At 46.3% G+C, this 20,675-nt stretch overlaps 1 protein-coding gene across 1 annotated transcript in view; it reads left to right on the top strand.

Moving 5' to 3' along the window:
* Positions 1 to 20,675, top strand: part of TOPAZ1 (testis and ovary specific TOPAZ 1) — a gene marked incomplete at its 5' end in the record, with an annotated part of 460,121 nt that overhangs the window by 400,050 nt on the left and 39,396 nt on the right. The window contains 2 exons of the mRNA XM_082257639.1: positions 1,695 to 1,898; positions 15,409 to 15,598. Of these exons, the coding sequence (XP_082113765.1) occupies positions 1,695 to 1,898; positions 15,409 to 15,598 (394 nt within the window). The remainder of the gene's footprint in view (positions 1 to 1,694; positions 1,899 to 15,408; positions 15,599 to 20,675) is intronic.

The following is a 20,675-nucleotide window of genomic DNA, read 5'->3' as shown; positions in this document are numbered from 1 at the left end:
TATATATATATATATATATTCTTGATATAGCCGTAGCTGTCAAGAAGCAGGGTGGCACACAGAGTCGGTCCCTCCTGGAGGAGGTAGAACCTTTAATGAGCTGGGCCCAGGAGAATTTGCTTCTCCTCTCGGCAGTATATTTACCCGGACCCGTCAACCTTCAGGTGGGCTACCGCACAAGGACCGCAATGCACTACAACAAGTGGTCCCTACTGACGCAAGTGTTCAGGGCACTTGTAGCCTGGTCTTTTCTTCTGGAAATAGACATCTGTGTCTCCGGGCAATACGAAACTCCCCAGATTCTGTGCGAAAGGGAATCATCCACATGCAGCCATGATGGATGCACTGACATCGAGGTGGAATTTTTGGACAGCGTCAGTCTTTCACCACACCCCCCGTGCCTCTGATTCTGTTCTTTCTGGACAGACTAAAATAGGAAGAGGTTACGGTGCTGGCAGTAATCTCAGACTGGCCCAAACGCCCTTGGTATTCCCTGCTTCTACAGATGAGTGTCAGGGCTCCTCGTTTGTTATTGATGAGGCCAGATCTCCAATTCCAGGGCCCACTTATGAACCCAGGACCGGAGAGACTCAAGTTAGCAGCCTGGATATTGAAAGGCAGAGATTCCTTAAATATGGGTTGCTCTGCAGAGGTTGTGCAAACCCTCATGAAGGCTCGCATGTGTAGCACAAACAGCATTTATAAAAGAGTCTGGTGGAAGTTCCAGGAGTACGCATTATGCCAGACTTCATCCCTAAGGTAGCAACCAAGTCAGGAAAGTGCTGCCCACCTATTTCTAGGTCAAGAAATCAGCCCACTGGACATGGGCAGAACATTAAAGAGTAACTCAGACAGGTTTTCAGACTGCCTATTCGTAAACCCTGACTGAGTATGCAAAGGGTACAAAGCCTCCAGCAGGGTTATCGCCTCCTGGCTCGTGAAGACCATCGCTATGGCATACAAAAACAAGGGGTTGGCACCTCTAGAGGGAATAACTGCTCACTTTACGAGGAGCGTTTCAACGTCATAGGCAGTCGCAAGTCGGATTTCTCCAGAAACCATATGCAAGGCAACAACCTGGTCATCCATGCATACGTTTGTCTCTCACTACTGTATTGACCTGTCTGTATTAACTATGGTGGATTTTGGCAAAACTATAATTTCTTTGGCCGGTGGCCATATTTAAACTGATAATAGTATCATCCCACCCTCCCAAAGGTGGCTGACATGGAGCTGTCAGGAAAATTGAATATCAAATACTTACTGCAATTTTTCTTTCCTGACGAGCTCCATGTCAGCACAGACTCCCACCCTATGGACAAAGTTCATGGGCTTGGGGGTCAAATTCATGAGTTAGGTCCTGATGGCATGAGGGTGGGCTGGGCTTACCCGGATGTGGCTGACATGAAGCACGTCAGGAAAGGAAAATTGCGCTAAGTATTTGATATTCAATTTTCCGTTTTGTGTCTGTAGACCTCTGTGTTAAATCTGAGCAGGCCTTGATGGTTTGGTGCTCTTTCATAAGTGCGTAGCTTTTGTGTCAGTTAAAAATCTTTGACTGGAAAGTTCAATTTCTCTTGTTCTAAACTCCTGTCATAGTACTGTTTTTGTGTGGATTTCATGTAGATCTGTATCCTCATAAATACACTGGGATCAGGATGTAACATTTTAATTGTTTTTTTCTTGTATTTCAGCTGAATTCAATGTTTCCCAGTACAATTTGCTCTTTAACAAAGTGTTGAATTGTGCTGTGTCAAACCAGAGTCTGGGCATATCTTCCTCAATTATAAACTTTATGGTTTTAAAGAAAATACCAATAGATTATATCAATCTCCATGAATTAATCACAGCTCTTGGACACAGTGGTCTTTGGCTTAAAGCAAGGGATCAATATAAGTGTAAGTAACACTCAATAAATGCATCTCTATGGATGAACCTAGTTGCTGCGGAAATAACTTGAATTATAATTATAATAATAATTAATCATTATCATTCACACTACTGTATATACAGTATATGCCATGTTCATGAGGCACATGGAGATTTACCATACCAATATATGATTCTTGGTGTTGTATACAGTGACCTCTACAGGCACTGTTTGTGTTTGGTTTTACTCATTCAGAAACGTACATTTCTATGATCTTTTTTTAAAAGTGATTATCAATAAATTGTAATTTTATAAGTGTAAGTAACAGCCGTGTTGTTTTACTCTTTAATTTCATTTTAAAAATATCAGTCCTCTCAAGAATAAAATATTTCAGATTTTTTTTTAGATGCCTGGGAGTTAAATAATCGGTTTGTTAATTCCTCTAATGCTCCAGTTGTGAGATCTCTGCCCTTGAGTTCTCAGGTCTAGAACCACTGCCAAAGGCCACTGCAAATGTAGCACCAGTTAATTGTTCGCTTTTATATTCCTAATAGTCAATTCAACAGAAGCCATGAAAACACCTAATAATCCTAGTTGAATAGGAACTGAGTCAGAAACTACAGAAGGTACATGCAGTGGCTGAATAACCAGAAAATATAAAAAGACAGTGAGTGATTTAGCCCAGTTGAGCCCATCTGTAAGTGAAGTGTCAATTTTAGGTGGCCTGTTTTAAAAAAAATATTCTATATTTAATTATACTGTATATTTAAATGTCAACCTTTTCCTGTCCTTTTCTTTAAAGGGTCGCTAAACCCACATCTTAAAAACTATCAATAAATGCTGTATTACATGCTGTTCATACTCAGACACTATGGAATTTGTTTTCTGTATTCTGTAAAAAAAACTGGTTGATCCTGCTGCTCTCTATCTCCACCTTCTGTTCATGTCACCAATTCAGCATGGATTTTGCAGCTGTGGTGGCAACTCTACACATGCTCAGTTTTCAGTGAGTTTCTATGCTGAGCATTTTCTCCCTATCCCATCTGATCAGCCCATATGACTATAGAGTCACACATGTGGGTGTATACACAGTGGTAAATGACAGCCCACTCCCCTCCCTCCCTCCTCCTCCTCCTCCTCCATGCCCACTAACGAGCTAAACACAATGGGGAAGGGATATTACATGTTTCACCTCCCTCTTATTCTAAGACACAGACTGAAGGGGTGTGACACAGCCTGTGACTGGCAGAAATCTGTCCATACCATGTTATTTACACAAAATAATAAAGCTTTAATTTCAAATATATTTTCTCCTTTCATCCTTCCAGGACGGCCTACATATGAGAGATTGTGGCTCCGCCTCACAGGAAACACTACTAATTTGCAGCTGTTAAAAAGGTCCCACCCATCCTTGAGCTTCAGTTCAGTTGTGTTTCCAACCTCACATCGGAACGTTTGTTTTTTTTACTGACCTGAAGGCAAAGGACTGTCTGAGAGGTACCCCTGGAAGGCAGCTTCGGTCGGCCTAATGGCAGGTTCCTCCCTATCTGCATCCTGGTAACAGGAACTTTCAGGTCGCCAACATGCCAGGTAGTGCGGTTTACCTTACAGTGAAGGTCCCTCTATACCTGAAGTCCTGTTGTCTCTGCAGGAAGTCTCCTCCATTAGCTCCTTTGGGCGGTAAGGATTTCGAATTTCCCCCCAGTGAGCACGCCTCAAGCCTCGCTATGGAGGCCGGAAGTTCCGGCGGAAAAGGCGGAGCGCGTGATACCCGGAAGAGGCACAGCGTGGAGGAGACGCCGGGTCCATGTGAGCTCATGGCTGATTCTCCGGCTACGAGAGGGCTGAAATTGCCCCAAAAAGAGACACGGATGTCCGCACTCCCTACAGAGGAAAAAGCGGCAGCGCAGGTGGCGACAGGAACGGGTAAGTGACTACACCGGTGGTGGGCCGACTGCTGTCTATTGCAAGACAGGCATACCTTGCCATTTTCCTGACCTAATGTTAGCCGCAGTGGTAGACTAGAGATATTATTGGCTTTTTTTTGTCTTCTTGTGTTATACACAGGTCTGGCACAGGAAGCCCCTGCCAGACCCCCTTCCACAGTCAGCACTAGCATGTCTAAAAAATGTGGGAACTGTGGGGTTAGATTGTCTAAGTCTTACTTAAAGCCCTTATGCCATACTTGTATTAATAAGTTAGCAGGGCAGGAAGCATCAATCCTAATGAAAGATTTTCTTAAATCAATGCAAGAGGAAATGTTAGCTACTATTCAGTCGTTTAGGACTACAGCAGCTATCCCTCAAACCCCAGCAGAGGAAGTATCCAAGGATAGCTTATCCTCCCAGGATAGTGGGTGGTCAAGAGGACCCTCATCTCTCTGGTCAGGGTCTCAAACCATTCCCTCAACACAAGTCAGGGAACAGGAGGATCCAGGGGAAGGCACTAGTTACATGGGAGGTCCTTCCAGTTCGGATAAGGACTCAGAAAGTAACAGTGAGGAGGAAAAAGAGAAGTTTAAAAGTAACAAAAACCTTTTTTCGTTGGAATACATGGAGGGTCTCCTTAAAGTGGTACATGCTACTGAAGGAATCTCTACCCCAGTAAAGGAGTCTTCCAGTAAAGACAAAGTGTACAAAGGCTTGGAAAGAGCCCAGTACAGAACCATTCCCATTCACCAGTCATTAAAAGACATAATACACCAAGAATGGAAATGCCCTAGGCATTCCTTATCCAGGCCAAACAGCTGGAAAAGAAGGTATCCCTTTGAGCCACAGGAATTGGAGGTATTTACAAAAAATCCAAAACTGGACGCTCCCCTGGCACAGCTATCAAAAGGAACAGATTTGTCCTTTGAAAATGCTAGTCATATTAAGGATCCTATTGATCGCAGGATTGAATTCTTATTAAAAAAGGCTTGGGATTCTAATGCGTATAATATGACTACAGCCTTAGCTGATACCTGTATGGCCAGGAATGCAGACTTTTGGCTCAAGGAACTGTCAAAACATGTCCCCACAATGGCGGGATCACAAGACTTGATAGATTCCTTGGCTATGATTGGAAAAGCAGTATCCTACTTAGCAGACTCGGCTGTGGAGTCAATAGTAGCATCTGCAAAAACAGCAGCACTAGTAAATTCTGCTAGAAGGGCGCTTTGGGTCAAAGCATGGGAAGGTGATATAGCCTCCAAAGTAAGACTCTGCGCATTACCCTTTGAGGGTTCTTTGCTGTTCGGGTCAGGACTGGATGATGCCTTGTCCAGATCTGCAGAGAAAGGGGAAAAAATTTCCCAGTAAGAGAAAGGACAAGACGGGAAGATATTCCTTTCGGAACTTCCAGGACAAAAATCAAAGAAGGCCTTTCAAGGGACAGGCCAGGAGAGGTGGTCCTGAAAAGGGAAAACAAGGAACCAACTTATTGTTCCTTAAACCTGGACCTAAGTCCAAAGAAACCAACTGACGCAAGCATCAGGGTAGGGGGCAGACTGACCCATTTTGCTTCCCAATGGGAAAACATCTCTGCCAGCCCCTACATTCTCCAGATAATTCGGGAAGGGTACCGACTGGAGTTTGCCTCACAGCCGGTGCCAGAAATAACAGTGACCTATCCCTCAAAAATAGAACAAAAGAGGAAGGCACTGTTAGAGGGTATTCAGGAACTAGTGGAGCAGAGGGTAATTTCACCTGTACCAAAGGGTCAGGCATTCCAAGGCTTTTACTCCCACATATTTGTGGTGCCAAAACCCTCAGGAAAATTCCGACTAGTCATAAACCTCAAGAAACTAAACAAATTTCTGATATATAAGAAGTTCTCCATGGAGAACATTTATGCGGTCAGAAAAAATCTGTGCCAGAATGTCTTTATGACAACATTGGATTTAAGAGATGCTTACCTACATGTCCCAATTTATCCGGAACATCAAGCATTTCTCAGATTCGCCATTGTGACGGAAGAAGGCACTGCACATTGGCAGTTCAGAGCTCTTCCTTTTGGCTTGGCGGCAAGTCCAAGGATCTTTACAAAAATCTTGGCCGAAGTAGTAGGCCATCTTTACCTACAAGGCCTAAAGTTGATCCCATATCTGGACGATATGTTGATCTTTGCAAGATCAGAAAAACAGGCTATGGCAGACACCCAAAAGGTGATGTCAGTTCTTTAAGCGGTAGGATGGCTATTAAATTTGGAGAAATTCTCAATACAGCCAGCACAGGTCCAAGTGTATCTAGGATACAAAATAGATACCAGACTCAAAAAACTTTTCCTCCCAAGGGAAAAGGTGGAAAAAGTGGTCTCAGCGGTAAGAGACATCTGCTCTCATCCTTGGTGTTCCAGGAGACAGATCATGCGAGTTCTAGGGCTAATGACAGCATGTATTCCAGCTGTAGAGTGGGCCCAACTACATTCAAGAGACCTCCAATTTTTTTCACCTGGCCTCTTGGAACAAGAGACAGGACTCCATAGACGAGAAAATTACACTGTCCCCGCAAGTAATTTTGTCACTGAAATGGTGGACAGTCCCCCAAAACCTAGAGGAGGGGCGACTATGGGGTCAAGAGCTGCCCGTAAGGATTACCACGGACGCAAGTTCCGAGGGGTGGGGAGCTCACCTAAAAGAAGCAGGGACCCAGGGTACCTGGGATGCGAAGCTGAGTCAAGCCTCCTCCAATTACAGGGAACTGAAGGCTGTGGAAAAGGCCTTAAAAGCCTTCGAGAAGGACATTCTAGGGAAAGAAGTCCAGGTCCATTCAGACAATGCTACAGCAGTAGCTTACCTGAATCATCAGGGGGGGACCAGATCAAGCTCTCTGCTAAGTTTAGCACAGGAGACACTGAGCTGGGCAGAAAAGAGAGTAATTTCCCTTTCAGCCATGTACATAAAAGGGAAGGACAACTGGGAAGCGAACTTCCTCAGTCGTCATCACATCAAACAGGCAGAATGGGAACTGAACCCCATAATTTTTCAACGCCTAGTCCAAAAATTTGGTCAGCCAGAAGTGGACATGTTTGCCACTCGGCAGAACCGAAAAGTAGGACAGTTCTTTTCTCTGACAAAACAGAGGGGCATGCTGGGCTTGGATGCTCTAGCACAACCTTGGCCCTTCAGGCTAGCCTATGCCTTTCCCCCACAGAATCTAATTGCGAGAGTTCTGCAGAAACTCAGCGGATGGCCGCAACTACGCCTCATCCTGGTCACACCTGGGTGGCCAAAGAGAACGTGGTTTGCAACCTTGGTATCCCTATCCGTGACAGCACCATGGAAACTACCAGAAGTTCCAGACCTGTTACTACAACGACCTCTGATTCACCCCAGACCGCAGTTCTTTCAGTTAACAGCCTGGGTAGTGAACGCCAAATCTTAAAAGAAAAAGGATGCTCAGACAGAGTCATTGAGACCCTCCTTTCAAGTAGAAAGCCAGTAACTAGGAAAATTTATTCCAAAATCTGGAAAACATTCTGTACTTGGCAGAGTCAGAAGAAAGATTCCTCTGCCTCAATCCCGATGATCCTGGATTTTTTACAGGATGGGGTAGATAAGGGGGTGGCGGTGAACACCCTTAAAGTACAGGTAGCAGCACTTTCTGTTTTTTAGACAAAAGTCTGGCCAAAGAGCCTTTAATTAAAAGGTTTCTGTTAGCTCGGGGAAGAGTATCTCCAATTAACAGAACTAATGTTCCAGTTTGGAACCTAACGCTAGTACTAGAGGCATTATCTAGTGAAGCATTTGAACCTTTGAACAAAATTAGTTTAAACATTTTGTCAATCAAGTTAACTTTTCTGTTGGCAATCACCACAGCCAGGAGAGTGGGAGATTTACAAAGTTTATCCATAAAGGAACCCTTTATGCGAATTCTCCAAGACAGGGTGATTCTTAAACCAGACCCACTGTACCTACCCAAGGTAGTGTCTTCCTTTTCACAGGAATCAAGAGATGGTTCTCCCATCTTTCTGTGAAAAACCTAAGTGTGCAAAAGAATGAAAATTCCATTGCTTAGATGTAAGAAGGTGCCTTCTAGCATATTTAGAAAGAACCAAGGGCTTTAAGAGATCTAGCCACCTATTGGTTCTACATTCTGGACCAAGGAGGGGATTACAAGCATCAAAACCCTCGATCTCTAGGTGGATTAAACAAGCCATTAGTATGTCATATAAGGTGTCAGGTACCCCCACACCAACAAATCTAAAGGCACATTCCACAAGGGGCATGGCAACTTCCTGGGCCGAAAAAGCCGGAGCATCCTGGGAGCAGATCCGCCATGCAGCCACCTGGTCCAGCCAAGATACCTTCCTAAAGCACTATCGTGTGGAAGTACTGTCACAACAAGACCTTGCCTTTGGCAGAAAGGTTTTACAGGCAGTGGTCCCGCCCTAAGGTAGGCCAGTATGGATTCCTTTATTATCCTCTCATATGTAGGCCGTCCTGGAAGGATGAAAGGAGAAAACTTACCGTTAGTGTACTGGTAACGGCCTTTCTCTTAATCCTTCCAGGACGGCCGGCCTACTTCCCGCCCAAGATGGTGGTGAGATAAAAATGTATATATATGTATATATGTGTAGCTGTATGTTATTGAATAACTGTATCCCTTGAAAGTTTGGTTGGAAAGGTACTTTTCTATTACTGAAGCTCAAGGATGGGTGGGACCTTTTTAACAGCTGCAAATTAGTTGTGTTTCCTGTGAGGCGGAGCCACAATCTCTCATATGTAGGCCGTCCTGGCAGGATTAAGAGAGAGGCCGTTACCAGTACACTAACGGTAAGTTTTTTGTATGCCAATTTAAAACAGTTTATTAATATTTATTTTTACTCTGTATTCCGAAGCCTGTTTTCGTTTATTTTGAACATGTGACCAGCAGCAGAGAACTAGAAGCTCCTCCTATTTCCCTGCAGACAGTCTGGGAAAGAACTGGGTCATGTGACAGCTGTATATCGATAAGGAAAAATGTACTTTGTGTTTTTTAATTAAAATAGGTACAGTGCCATCATCCTCATACAGAAAGAAAAGGGACAATGTAAATTAAACAGTGTGTGTTTAGTATCACTTTAAAGCCAAAGAGATCTCTTAGGGCTCTTTCACACGGGCGGTCCGATCAGATCCGCCTGTCAGTGGCGGATCTGATCGGATGCCCCATTCAGCCCTATGGAGCAGCGGATGTCAGCGGTGACATGTCCGCTGACACCCGCTGCCATCCGCATCCGATCCTGTCCGTGAAATCCGGACGGATGGAAACCCTATTTTGCATCTGTCCTGGGGATCGGATCGGATGAGAACGGACAGGCAGTCCGCTCTCATCCGATTCCCCATAGAGAGCAGCGGGGGCTGTGACACCTCCCTCTCCGCACTGCAAGCGGAGACGGAGCTGTCATCCGCCGGCTCAGCGAGGATCGCGGATCGATCCCTGCTGAGCAGCACGGATCCACCTACGGAGACGGACCGTGTGAAAGAGCCCTTAGGCCCCTATCCTACAGTGGAGTCCGTCGGTGGACTCCGTTTTTTCTCAGCGGGGGATCGATCCGCCGATCCCCGCTGAGCAGGCGGATGGCAGCTGTGTCTCCGCGCTAGTGTGCAGAGACACAGCTGTCAGGTCCCGCTGTTCTCGATGGGGGAATCGGATGGGATCAGACCGTCTGTCCGTTCCAATCCGATCCGCTGGACAGATGGAAAATCGGGTTTTTATCCGTCCAGATTTGACGGATCGGATGTCAGCGGACATGTCTCCGCTGACATCCGATGCCCCATAGAGATGCATTGGGGGAATCCGTTCAGATCCGCCAAAAAAACTGACAGGTGGATCTGAACTGTCCACCTGTGTGAAAGGGGCCTAAAACACTTGTTTTAACCACTGAGAATTCTAGAATTGCTATTCCCTTGTCTCTCTGCAGGTTTAGTATATACCTGTTGTTAAAGAATATGTGAGCACACTACAACCACAGTACACGGTAATATAATAAATCATTTTTAAGAATCAAATGAAGCTTTGTGAATAATAAATGCTTCTCTTTAATTCATTGGAGAACACAGTAAATATCTTGACCACCTTCAGGATTAGGACACTAGGCACAAAAACAAAACACAGGCCAAGGGTATCACATCATGGTGGCCTAACCCCCAACTTGCTATAGGCAAGCCTAGTGTCGAGGAATAAGGATTTAAGCTCCTTGCTGGGAACCTTGGTTCCCTTTTTCTTTTTCCTTCTGTCTGCATGACCTGCAATCAACAGTTAAAGATGATATCGAGGCTTAAAAGTCAGCCCAGCGCAGCCACCAGGTGCATGCAGAACCATAGTTACACGCAGGTTCGACTGCAACAGCCCTTTCCTGGACCTAAGGGCAACCTGTGAGTGTTCCTTATGGGGGGGCACATTTGACCAAGTGACCTTGTTGCTCTGTCACAATAGTTAGTCATGTTGAAAAAAGACACAAGTCCATCTGGCTCAACCAATAAAAAAAAAAACAAACAGTAGAGAAAACACAACCATACAATCCCATATACACAATCTTATACCCGCAGTTTATGCAGAGGAAGGCGAAAAACACCAGCAAAGCATGATCCAATTTGCTACAGCAGGGGAAAAAAGTTCCTTCCAGATCCCCCGAGAGGCAGATAATTCCTGGATCAACTATACCTATAAATATTAGTACCCATTTATATTATATATACCTAGGAAAGAATCCAGGCCTTTTTTAAAGCAATCTAGTGAGCTAGCCAGAACTACAATGTAAACACCTGCCCCCTCCTCCCCCCCCCCCCCCCCGGGCAGTACCCCCTTTCGGGCAGATAGATGTCCTGTTAGAGGAGGGTACTCTTCCTTCTCTTACGTTCATTGACAGACAGAGCATTTCTTCATTCTTGTACTATAGAGTTTACAGACCCACCTACAGGAGTTGGACAACGCCTATGACACTCCTAGCTTGTATAAACACCCTGCTCCCTGATTCCCTCTGTACTGACTGAACCTAGAGGACTTCCAGGTTCATTGCTATAGTTTTACAGTTTTGGGAGCTAGGTGAAGATTCAGAACCTAGCTACATTTGCTGCACAGTGGTGTTACAACATAGCTTTATTCAGACCTCCATAAAGAAAACCTATAAACACTGATCTATATTATTGCAGGTAGCATGGCAGCCCTCTTGTTACAACAATAAAATTAAAATAAAATGTCATTAAACTCACAGTATGAAAAACTCATTACATGATATATAATAGAGTGTTCATACTCACAAAACCACTAAAGCATTCTTCTTGTGTGCAGTGAAATATACCTGCGTCTCCACAGCAGGTTGAGATTGTGTAGACCAGCTGGTGCCCTCTAGGAAGCATGCTCCTGTTTCAGTTATCTTCTAAGCTCTTTTCCTACTTTTTCTTATATGTGCAGCCCACATGACTATAGTGTCTCACATAATGGGCATTTACAGAGTGGTAAAATCCCCCCCCCCTCCTTCTCCATGTCCTGGAGGCAGGATTTCCCTTTCGTTCATTGACAGACACAGCTCCTGATTCTTCTTAACCATCGGGTTATGCTGCCACCTACAGGAGTAGGACACTAGGCAGGAAAAAGCTTTACTATTCCTATGTGCAGTCTCAGGGGATGTACACCCACGCTCAGCTATAGGCACTTCGTTTTTTTTTCTGCCTAGTCAGGGGTAAGGACCTAGTTCCTTGCTGGGATCTCTTGTCCTGGCATTTTCTTTTCCTTTTAAATGGATTTGTTTTATCCTATCTTTGTTGTTTTGTTCCTGTGAGAATATACTATCCATTGCCGGACTGGGCGACGGACTGGATAATTTAGAACCAGAGGGTCCCACAGTCTGGCCAGCACGCAGGCCTCAGCTCCACACTAGGTCAGCCGCAGCATAGCCCCACTGGAGGGGGGCTGGTCTGCGAGTTACACGTCTCTCGAGGGCGCATACGACCTGACCTTGGCCTGTGTCGCAGCGTTTCTCCTGGCTCCCAATGGAGCGGTAGTCTGTCAGGAGCGGTGCCCACCCTGTTTCTGGTATGGTAAGTAGCTGTCCCCCCCCCTCCAACCCTAGAGGGTTTTTGGGGTGGATGTGGGCCCCTCCCTGGGACGATGGGAACCCCAGAGTTCCCCCCGCCCTCTAAAAATTTGGTGGTCACTGTGGGTCTTGAGTTTATGAGCTTGCTTTTGCCACATGCTCTTAAGGGGGGCTTGTTGGAGTTGCGGCTGACTGGGTTTTTTCCTGGTGCACAACTGGGGGGTTGAGCAGGGTTTCCCTGCTACCCTGGGGGTTAGTGACTTGCCGCCTACTAGGTCATGTGGTCGAGTCAGCCTCTGTTGTGGGGGGGGGGCGCCTGCCCCAGTGAGCCTGGCTGGGATGAGTGCACTTGTGACTGGGTCTTCTCCACACAAATTGAGACCGTGGCATGCGGCCAGCTTGGCACCTCCCTTGGAAGGGGTCGCGCTGTGGGGGCATATAATTTTTGATGGCAACCATGCGGCCAATTTTGTGGAGGGTATCTACCCCTTTTGGCGCTGCTGGACCATCAGGATACCCTGCCTGCACTTCCGTGTCATGGTCGGTGGCCATCTTTTCAGGAGGCTATTTCCTATTGTGCAGGCCTCTTTGGAGGGGCTCGGAGGCCCCCTTGTTTTTTGCAGGGTCCACTTGATGGTCCATTCGTGGACCCGTGGTCAGCGTCCCCCTTGCGGGATCGCGGTTGGCGGCCCTCCCCTAGTTGTTATGTTTTTTCGGGTGACCTTAGTATATAGCGTCCACCACCCTCCCCTGCCTCATCTGTCCATCAGATCCTGAATCTGTTTCGGCCGCTGCGGACACGAGTCAACCTACTGGGTCTGCGTCCTGGCACTCTGAGTGCTCAGACAGTGAGGATTTTTCCTCTGCTCCTCTAGCCGTGCATGAAAAGGCGCTGGTGGATGCACTGATTGTGTCAGAGCGTGAAATTTTAGACATGGTAGAGATGCTGCGTCAGAAGCGCCGGTCCCTTTTGGCACCACAGGTCTTCCACTGTGGCAGGGGTTTTCCCTTTCCTGCTTACTTTGACAACATTGTCACATAACCGTGGGGTTGTCCAAAATTTCACTCTTGTGGTCCCTAAGTGTTTTGCTATGCGGTATCCTTATAAGGATTCCCTGCTTAAAAAGTGAGCGGTCCCACCTGTAGTGGACTCACCGGTTTCCAGGTTAAATAAAGCTACCTTAATTTCGGTTGACGAGTCCTTGGCCTTTAAAAATCCGGTTGATAGAAGAGCGGAGGCTCTAGCCCGGCATAGGTTTCACTATGGCCGGTTCATCTTAGGCCGGTATTTACTATTATCCTGGTGTTGCAAACTCTGACGAGTGGGCTAGCCACGAGGTGCTCTTCCAGACCTGCGAACAAGGCTTCCTCTGCATGAAGGGTTGCCCTCACCCGTATCTGGGGTGGGGGGACGTCTTCACTGATTTCCGGATCCCTGGGCCTCTCTGGTACAGGTTAAGTGGGTCCACAAAGTCATTCGGTCCAACTGCAAGATCGTGTTTCGGTCTTTTCCTCCGGAAAGATTCCTAACCTGCACTTTGTAACGGATCAGCTGGCACCCCGACTGGGTACCTCAGTTGACGAATGCTCCTAGTGCTTCGGGGATTCCTACACTGTTAAAGATTAGAAAATCTACCTCTAGGAAGATCTACCATTGTATTTGGAAGACTTCTGTTGCGTGGTGTGAGTCTTTTGGGGTTCTTTCTCGCTCCATTTTGGTAGCTGAGTACAATCAAGGGCCAGGTTTTGGCCTTGGGGGTTTTCTTTCACTGTCCATTGGCCACACTTTCCTTGGTGCGTACCTTTATCCAGGGAGCTCGGCACTTGGTTCCTCCAGTGCGGTCTTCATTAACGCTGTGGGTCCTCAAATTGGTGGTGTCAATTATCCAGGAATCTCCCTTAGAAAATATCTGGATTTTCCCCTGCTTACGTTGTCCCTGAAGGTGGCCTTTTTGGTGGCGATTGATTCTGCGTGCAGGGTGTCAGAGCTGGCGGCGTTTTCTTACCTGTTGGTTTACAGAGCTAAGGTGGTTTATCATCCCTGTCTGTTGTTCCTTCCAAAGGTCATCTCTGATTTCCATTTGAATGAGGCACACGCTACTCAAGCGCTTAGTGCCTCCCGGGCCTTCTGTCATCGGGCATCAGTGATGCAGGTTTGGTGATCTGGTTGTCTGTGCACACTTTTATAAAGTGGATGTGTTGGCATCTGCAGATGCTTCTTTTGGCCATAAGTTTTTTACAGGCTACTGTTTAGAGGACCTGGTCCTCTTTGAGGGTGTATTGTTTTTTTCAGGTGAGCTCCAGTTGTTTTGGTTGAGCTCCATGTTATGTTTGGCTATGGTTAGCCTTGGGAATTTTTTTCTGCTGTTTTCCCACCTCTCATGTTTAACACTGCTTTGGGACATTCCAATGGTTAAGAAGTATCAGGAGCTATGTGCGTCAATGAACGAAAGAGAAAATGGGATTTTTTGACTTACCGTAAAATCCATTTCTCTGATGTTCATTGACGGACACAGCACCCACCCCTCTGTGGAGTTGGCTTTCTTCTGACACTGCTTGTAACAAAACTGAGTGCCTATAGCTGAGTGTGGGTGTATGCCCCCTGGGACTGCTCATAGGCATAGTCAAGCTTTTTCCTGCCTAGTGTTCTACCCCTGTAGGGGGCAGTATAACCCAATGGTTAAGAAGAATCAGGAGCTGTGTCTGTCAATGAACATCAAAGAAATGGATTTTACGGTAAGTCAAAAATCCCATTATATTATGCTGATTGGTTACATTCACTATATAATAATATTAATCAGTATTAAATATATCAAAGGTAATTGCTAATACTTGTTAAAAAAAAAAAAAAGCCTTGCTTGCAGATGCGATCTGAATAAAATGAAAGCTAGTGACAGTCATCTTTGACTTTGCCTATACCATGTTAATGCACATTCAATACACATTTAATGTTCAGTAAATATTTATAGGAAGCTAGAATACAGTATTGTAGTACATGATCTAATTTGAAGTTGTCTCACAGCACCAATTAGGGCTGCTCAGATACAGACTCACACTGTAGACACCATACATCAGCAGAGTTATAGAAGCCCCCCCCCCCCCCCCCCCCAAAGAATCTTTCTCTGCAGATGCCAAAGAACAGGGAAAGATCATGTGACCACGCAACATCACTGCAGGAATAAGGTACTTGGAGGATTAATAAAAAAAAAAAAAAATACTGTGCCTAGGTTAAGACAAATGCATTTATTAAGCGTGTATTTATTTTATTTTTTGGATGGAAGTCCTGCTTTTGTACTGTATTTATAGTGTGGGAGATGAGAGCCAGCGAGATGAGAGCCAGCATTTGATAGGATGCTGCAGTAAGTTTCCAGTTGTCCACTTCAAACCAGCCTTGGAGGGGTCACAAGGTGGAATGAGCAATATATGTGGCTGCCTTCTAGGCAGCCACATATATTACTATAGCAGGAATGACTAATGTTAAATGTTTTTGTATTTTATTTAAAATGTTATTGCTAAAATACCTTTCTGTTGTTTTTGCTTAGGTGCTTTATCATTGGGCTTCTACCCTCCCTTGGATGAACACATGAATAATACAATCCTTTACATTCCCTCTTTTATGTCAGCAATAGAAATGCTTTTAACAATTGAACGTTTCATGGTATCGAATTCTAGCATCATTCAGCTCCCAGGTGGATGCAGCCAAAATCTGCAGATTATTTTAAGAAAAATCTCGTAAGTTAAAACGTTTTAAGTATATGCTTGTAATCCTCTTATCTTATCTCTATAGACAACCAGATTTATTGCTGCCTAGTCTGATTAGAGTTCCTGTCTCTTCTGGTCTGGTTATTTGGCTGACTTTTCTTTGTCTACTTTCTATAGTGACAAAATTGGGTTGGTTTTATAGAGCACAGTTGGCAAGGGTTGCTTATAGCCAAACACCATTCATTATGTTCACTGGTTGATCAGATTTTAGTTATAAACATTTGACAGTTTAGTAAATTTGTTTAATTTGAACCTGTTGGCTCCCCTTAGCTGGTAAAGTAGTTCCAGGTCCTTAAAGCAGGCACATTCAGGTGCTTAAAGGTATTCACATATTACTTCCAGAGCAACCTAAGATCACCAAAGCCCTGGAGTACTCTGGTAAGCAAATAGCCACCAGAGCTGGAATGGTCTGGACCACCTCTTTCCTTGCCACCAATTTTGGCCTGCGTAAAAGGACAGTAGGGAGGTGAGCAAACTCTGGGGTCTGTGTTATTGGAGCTCCCTCCGTTTTGGCAATGCTGGTGCACTCTGGGATCTTCAAATGCCCACCGTCCTTGGAAGTTCTGCTTTAAAGGAATCCGTTACTGAGAAGAAAATTATGTGGGTTGCCATATCTAGGAACCTTCTAAGAATGCTAGCTTCCAGGCTGGCTCTGGCATCAATGAATTCTGGGTCACTGACCTTAGAACAAGTATGTTGATGGGAAAGTCAGAATGAGGGACTCCCTGTTCTGCATAATTGTTAAGGTAGTTACTCAGAAATTATGAAAACCATTTGATCAACATGATAACCAGACAATTACTAAAGAGAGGTCAGCAATAATAGCCTCCCTGTTATCTTAGTACAGGTTCTCTTTGAGCCATCTTACCAAGTATGCTGAGCCCAAAGGTTTATCTTAACCATACAGTACTAGACACAGGCAGAATATTCATACACCATGGGTTAAAGGCATGTACCATCAGATTACATGACATGTACCTTCAGATGACACTAGCAAAGCTTTATAGGACAGGCTCCTGGGGGTCTCTCCTATAACCCTACCTCATTCCATAAGACCTCAGTATTTTGCTAGTGTCTAAAGGTGATGGACCTTTTCTGCTTCACTGATGAGCTCACCCCTAGCTTGACTAGTTTATTATTTATTTTTATTATTTTATCTTAAGACTTGATGTCTTCTAATACCAGAAAAGAAGCAGTGTAGCCAGATTGGCGCGACTTTGGTAAAACCTTGGGAGCCGCACCTGGACTCCATGCTGTTGCGATGGTCTGTAATTTTGTTTTGGACACTGAATCCTGTGTGGGTGCTCACCTTGGCATTTGGTGCAGTACGTTGAGTTAACCACAGGGTGCTATACAGAACTGTGGTTATTACTGTAAAAAGTGGGGCTATGTTTGGAATGTATTCACCTCACAGTGTAAAGTTCTCAAACTTGACGCTAAAGTTCAGCCACTCAGTTGTAGGACCAGGGGTTACATCACAACACTGGTCACATCCTTTAACACTTGTGCAAAGAAAAAATGTAATAAAGTGCTGTTTTATCCTAACAGTGATTCAATTATGTTAGCCACATAAATGTGATTAGTATTACCCTAATGCAAATAATACTTTTTAAATGTGCAACCTGCATATGACTGATTATTATGTAAACCAAACTTCATATGACTTATTATTATGTAAACTTAATGTATCAAAAAGTGCATGATCAAAAATACTTCATCATTGAGCATTTGGATCATACTATTCACATATATGTGGCTCACATAAATGAATCGCTGTTACGATAGCATAGCACTTTATTATATTTTTTCTTTGCACAATGGTTTGTCAATTGTTGTGCTAGCAGCTCCAATTTCTTTGACTAATAGCATGGTATTCCTTGTAACGCATCCTTTACACTGCTTCCACCTAGAGTGCTTAAAAAGAGCTCAGGCGCTTCTTGGTGCCCTTTCACCAGTAGCGGAACTATCAGGGTCGCAGCGGTCGAGCTTGCGACCGGGCCCTGGAGTTCCGCCACCTGAGGGGGGGCCCGCCAGCCCCCGTTCTCTTGCCGCGGCGTGAGGGGGCCCGTCTGACTGTTCTGTCTAGTGGCTCCTGTAACTGGATGCCCTCCCCGATCGTTGTCCCGCACTGCGCGGGGGGGGGGGGGATGTCTACAGCTGCCGGGATGCAGAGGAGGCTGGCTGGGCTAAGTCTTCTGAAAAGCAGTCTGCTGCTGCCTGCACCGCCCTCAGCCCTGCCGATCCTCCAATAAACCGAGAAGGCTGTGATAACAATAGAGTGCAGGGGGAGGAGTTCTCCCCTCTGCGAAGAGACCATGCTGCCTGCTAGAAGCGTGCCTGCCTGGCTGGAGTGGAGTTGCTGAGTGAGGGGGAATCGTCTGACTCTGACCAACTGTCTGATAATGTAAGTGAACTTGTCTTGAAGAATGATGATTCCAAACTCCACCCTTGCTGGTTTGCTGCATCTTAATGATCCCATGGCAGATGGCACAGAACAGATCTCATCCCCATTTACAACATAGGTGGGGGGGGGTGTAGGGATGAGATCTGCAGTGGTGGGGGGGATGGGATTAGTAAGACAGGCAGTGGTGGTCAGGGAGGATGACACCACATCCCACCCCTCCTCCACCCCCCCCTCCCCACCATCGCCCCCCACTGATCCCTCTCCATCATCACCCCTTTACCACCGCCATTGATCCCACCCCCCTCACCACCGCCACTGATCCAACCCCTCTCACCATCGCCGCCACTAATCTCACCCCCCTTCACCACCATCACCACCTCTGATCACACCCCCTTCCCCGCCACCGCCGCCACTGATCACACCCCCCTCCCCGCCACCGCCGCCACTGATCACACCCCCCTCCCCGCCACCGCCGCCACTGATCACACCCCCCTCCCCACCATTGCCGCCACTGATCCCACCCCCCTCCCCACCATTGCCGCCACTGATCCTACCCCCTCCCCACCATTGCCGCCACTGATCCTACCCCCTCCCCACCATTGCCGCCACTGATCCTACCCCCTCCCCACCATTGCCGCCACTGATCCTACCCCCTCCCCACCATTGCCGCCACTGATCCCTTGCCTCTCCCCACCATTGCCACCACTGCTCCCACCCTCCTCACCACCATCGCCGTGGTGCACTTTTACTGATCCCATTCCCCTCTTCACCAGCCCTGCTGCTGATCCCATTCCCCCCTCTCCCCCCCAGAACTATCATTGATCCCATTCGTCCTCTCCCAACCAGCACTGTCACTGATCCCATTACCCCTCTCTCCCCACCAGAACTATTACTGATGCCATTTCCCTTCTCCCCACCAGCCCTGTCACTGATCCCATTTACCAGGTCAGATTTAAAAAAAATAAATAAAGTGTCAAAAACATACTTTTTCAGGGGGGGGCCTTCATGATTTCTTGCACCAGGGCCCTGAGAAATCTAGTTACGCCTCTGCCTTTCACCACAAGGATTCGCACAGGATAGTCTACATCTGGGTTACCGTGCACTCCTTATAGACGCACTTACCTTATACCCCAAGCCCCCATACTGTGAGTACCCTCAGTTGTTACTATGAAGAGTCCAGGCGAAAGGGAGTCAATGCAAAATTGTAGACGAAACATTCAAACTGCTAAAGGCCTGGGTAAGACTCAGAGTGACAATGCATCTTCTGTACCTGGAGCAGGAACACCAGTCTCCGCATCCGATTCTAGCTCTATTTCAGGCATGCAACAAGTGGTCTATTTGACTAAAGCAGAGCTTTCTGGATCACATTTCCTCTGATTACGGCCTAATACTACCCTCTCTGTCCTAAAAAAGCATTCTGTTCCTCAAATAGAGTCAGATCCTGATACACCAGACCTAGAGGACATAGAAGGAAATGAAGAGGATATTGAGGCAGTATTGGAGGAAGCTCCAGAAGATTTTTTTCCCCCAGATTGTCACTATATTAAAGAGCAAGCGTCACACAATATGTCTGCTAACGTTGAAAAGCATGTTACCTTTGTCCGCAAAAGCCTTGGCATTGTGAAAGTTAATTTCTCTTACGTCCTCTGTCAGTCGCCGCCCACTCATACAATCTGCACTTCTGGGTATTGGCCTTTCCCCACAGGAGTAAGCTAGGCAGAAGATTTTGTTAGAATATTCACAAAAACATTGTATAGACACACCTACAGGGGGCTGTCCCTCTGGTCCAGTACTCCCAGCTAGCCTCATTCCCAATTCAGTTTTCTGCTGCCTAGCTTAGGAGTAGGCTGGCTTTTCCCTGGCCGGTTCCTGCGGGGGCGCTGTGGCGTTTTCCACCGCTGTATGGGGGGGTTGTGGGGGTCTCCTATGTCCCTGAGGCGCTTGTGCAACTATTTGGGGAACAGTACATGGTGTGTGGGGGGCCGCAATCGGTGCAAAACCGCGCGGCCGCCATTTTAGGTCTGGGCAGGCTGTTTGGCCCCATTGTGAGGGCAGCAACCATTTTCTACTATGCTGTTGTCGCCGATCGGGCGCCATCTTTAGTGTGGGCAAAGTGTCCTTATGTGGACAGCGGCCATTTTCCCAGAGCTTTTCCCATAGACTTGTATTGGCAACCATTTTCTTGTGGCTCAGGGCTGTGTCTGCCTCTAGAGGCGTGAGGTCACTTCCTCTTTCTTCTCATGCAGATCGATTCAGGAGCGTGGCAAGTATAGCACACTGTGGGGGGACTTTTAATGTGTTTCCTGGCCTGCATTCCTACTAGCATTCATTTTTTTGCAGTTTCCTGTAGCACAGGACTTGCTCCCCATTTGCGGTAGGGACCGTGGAAATCGCCAATTTAAAGGGCCAGCGTCATTTACCATTGAGATTGCTATTATGGAGTCCCAGGATAGCAAATTCCCCCCAGATCTGGTAGAGGGTTCAGGTATTCCTGACTCCTCTGCTATAGTCTCCCTTACTGCTGCACTTGCGACTTTAGCGTCAAAAGTGGATTTGTTGATGTCTGAACGGGCTTCTAAGAAAAGGCCTTTGCCCTCTCAGTCTTCTGATTCAGAGCCAGATTTGGTTGCCGCGGACAGCGTA

The sequence above is a fragment of the Pelophylax lessonae genome (genome assembly GCF_965119305.1).
Source record: "Pelophylax lessonae genome assembly, chromosome: 5".
In the NCBI taxonomy this organism is placed as follows: Eukaryota; Metazoa; Chordata; class Amphibia; order Anura; family Ranidae; genus Pelophylax; species Pelophylax lessonae.
This window is presented reverse-complemented; position numbering and strand designations above follow the sequence as displayed.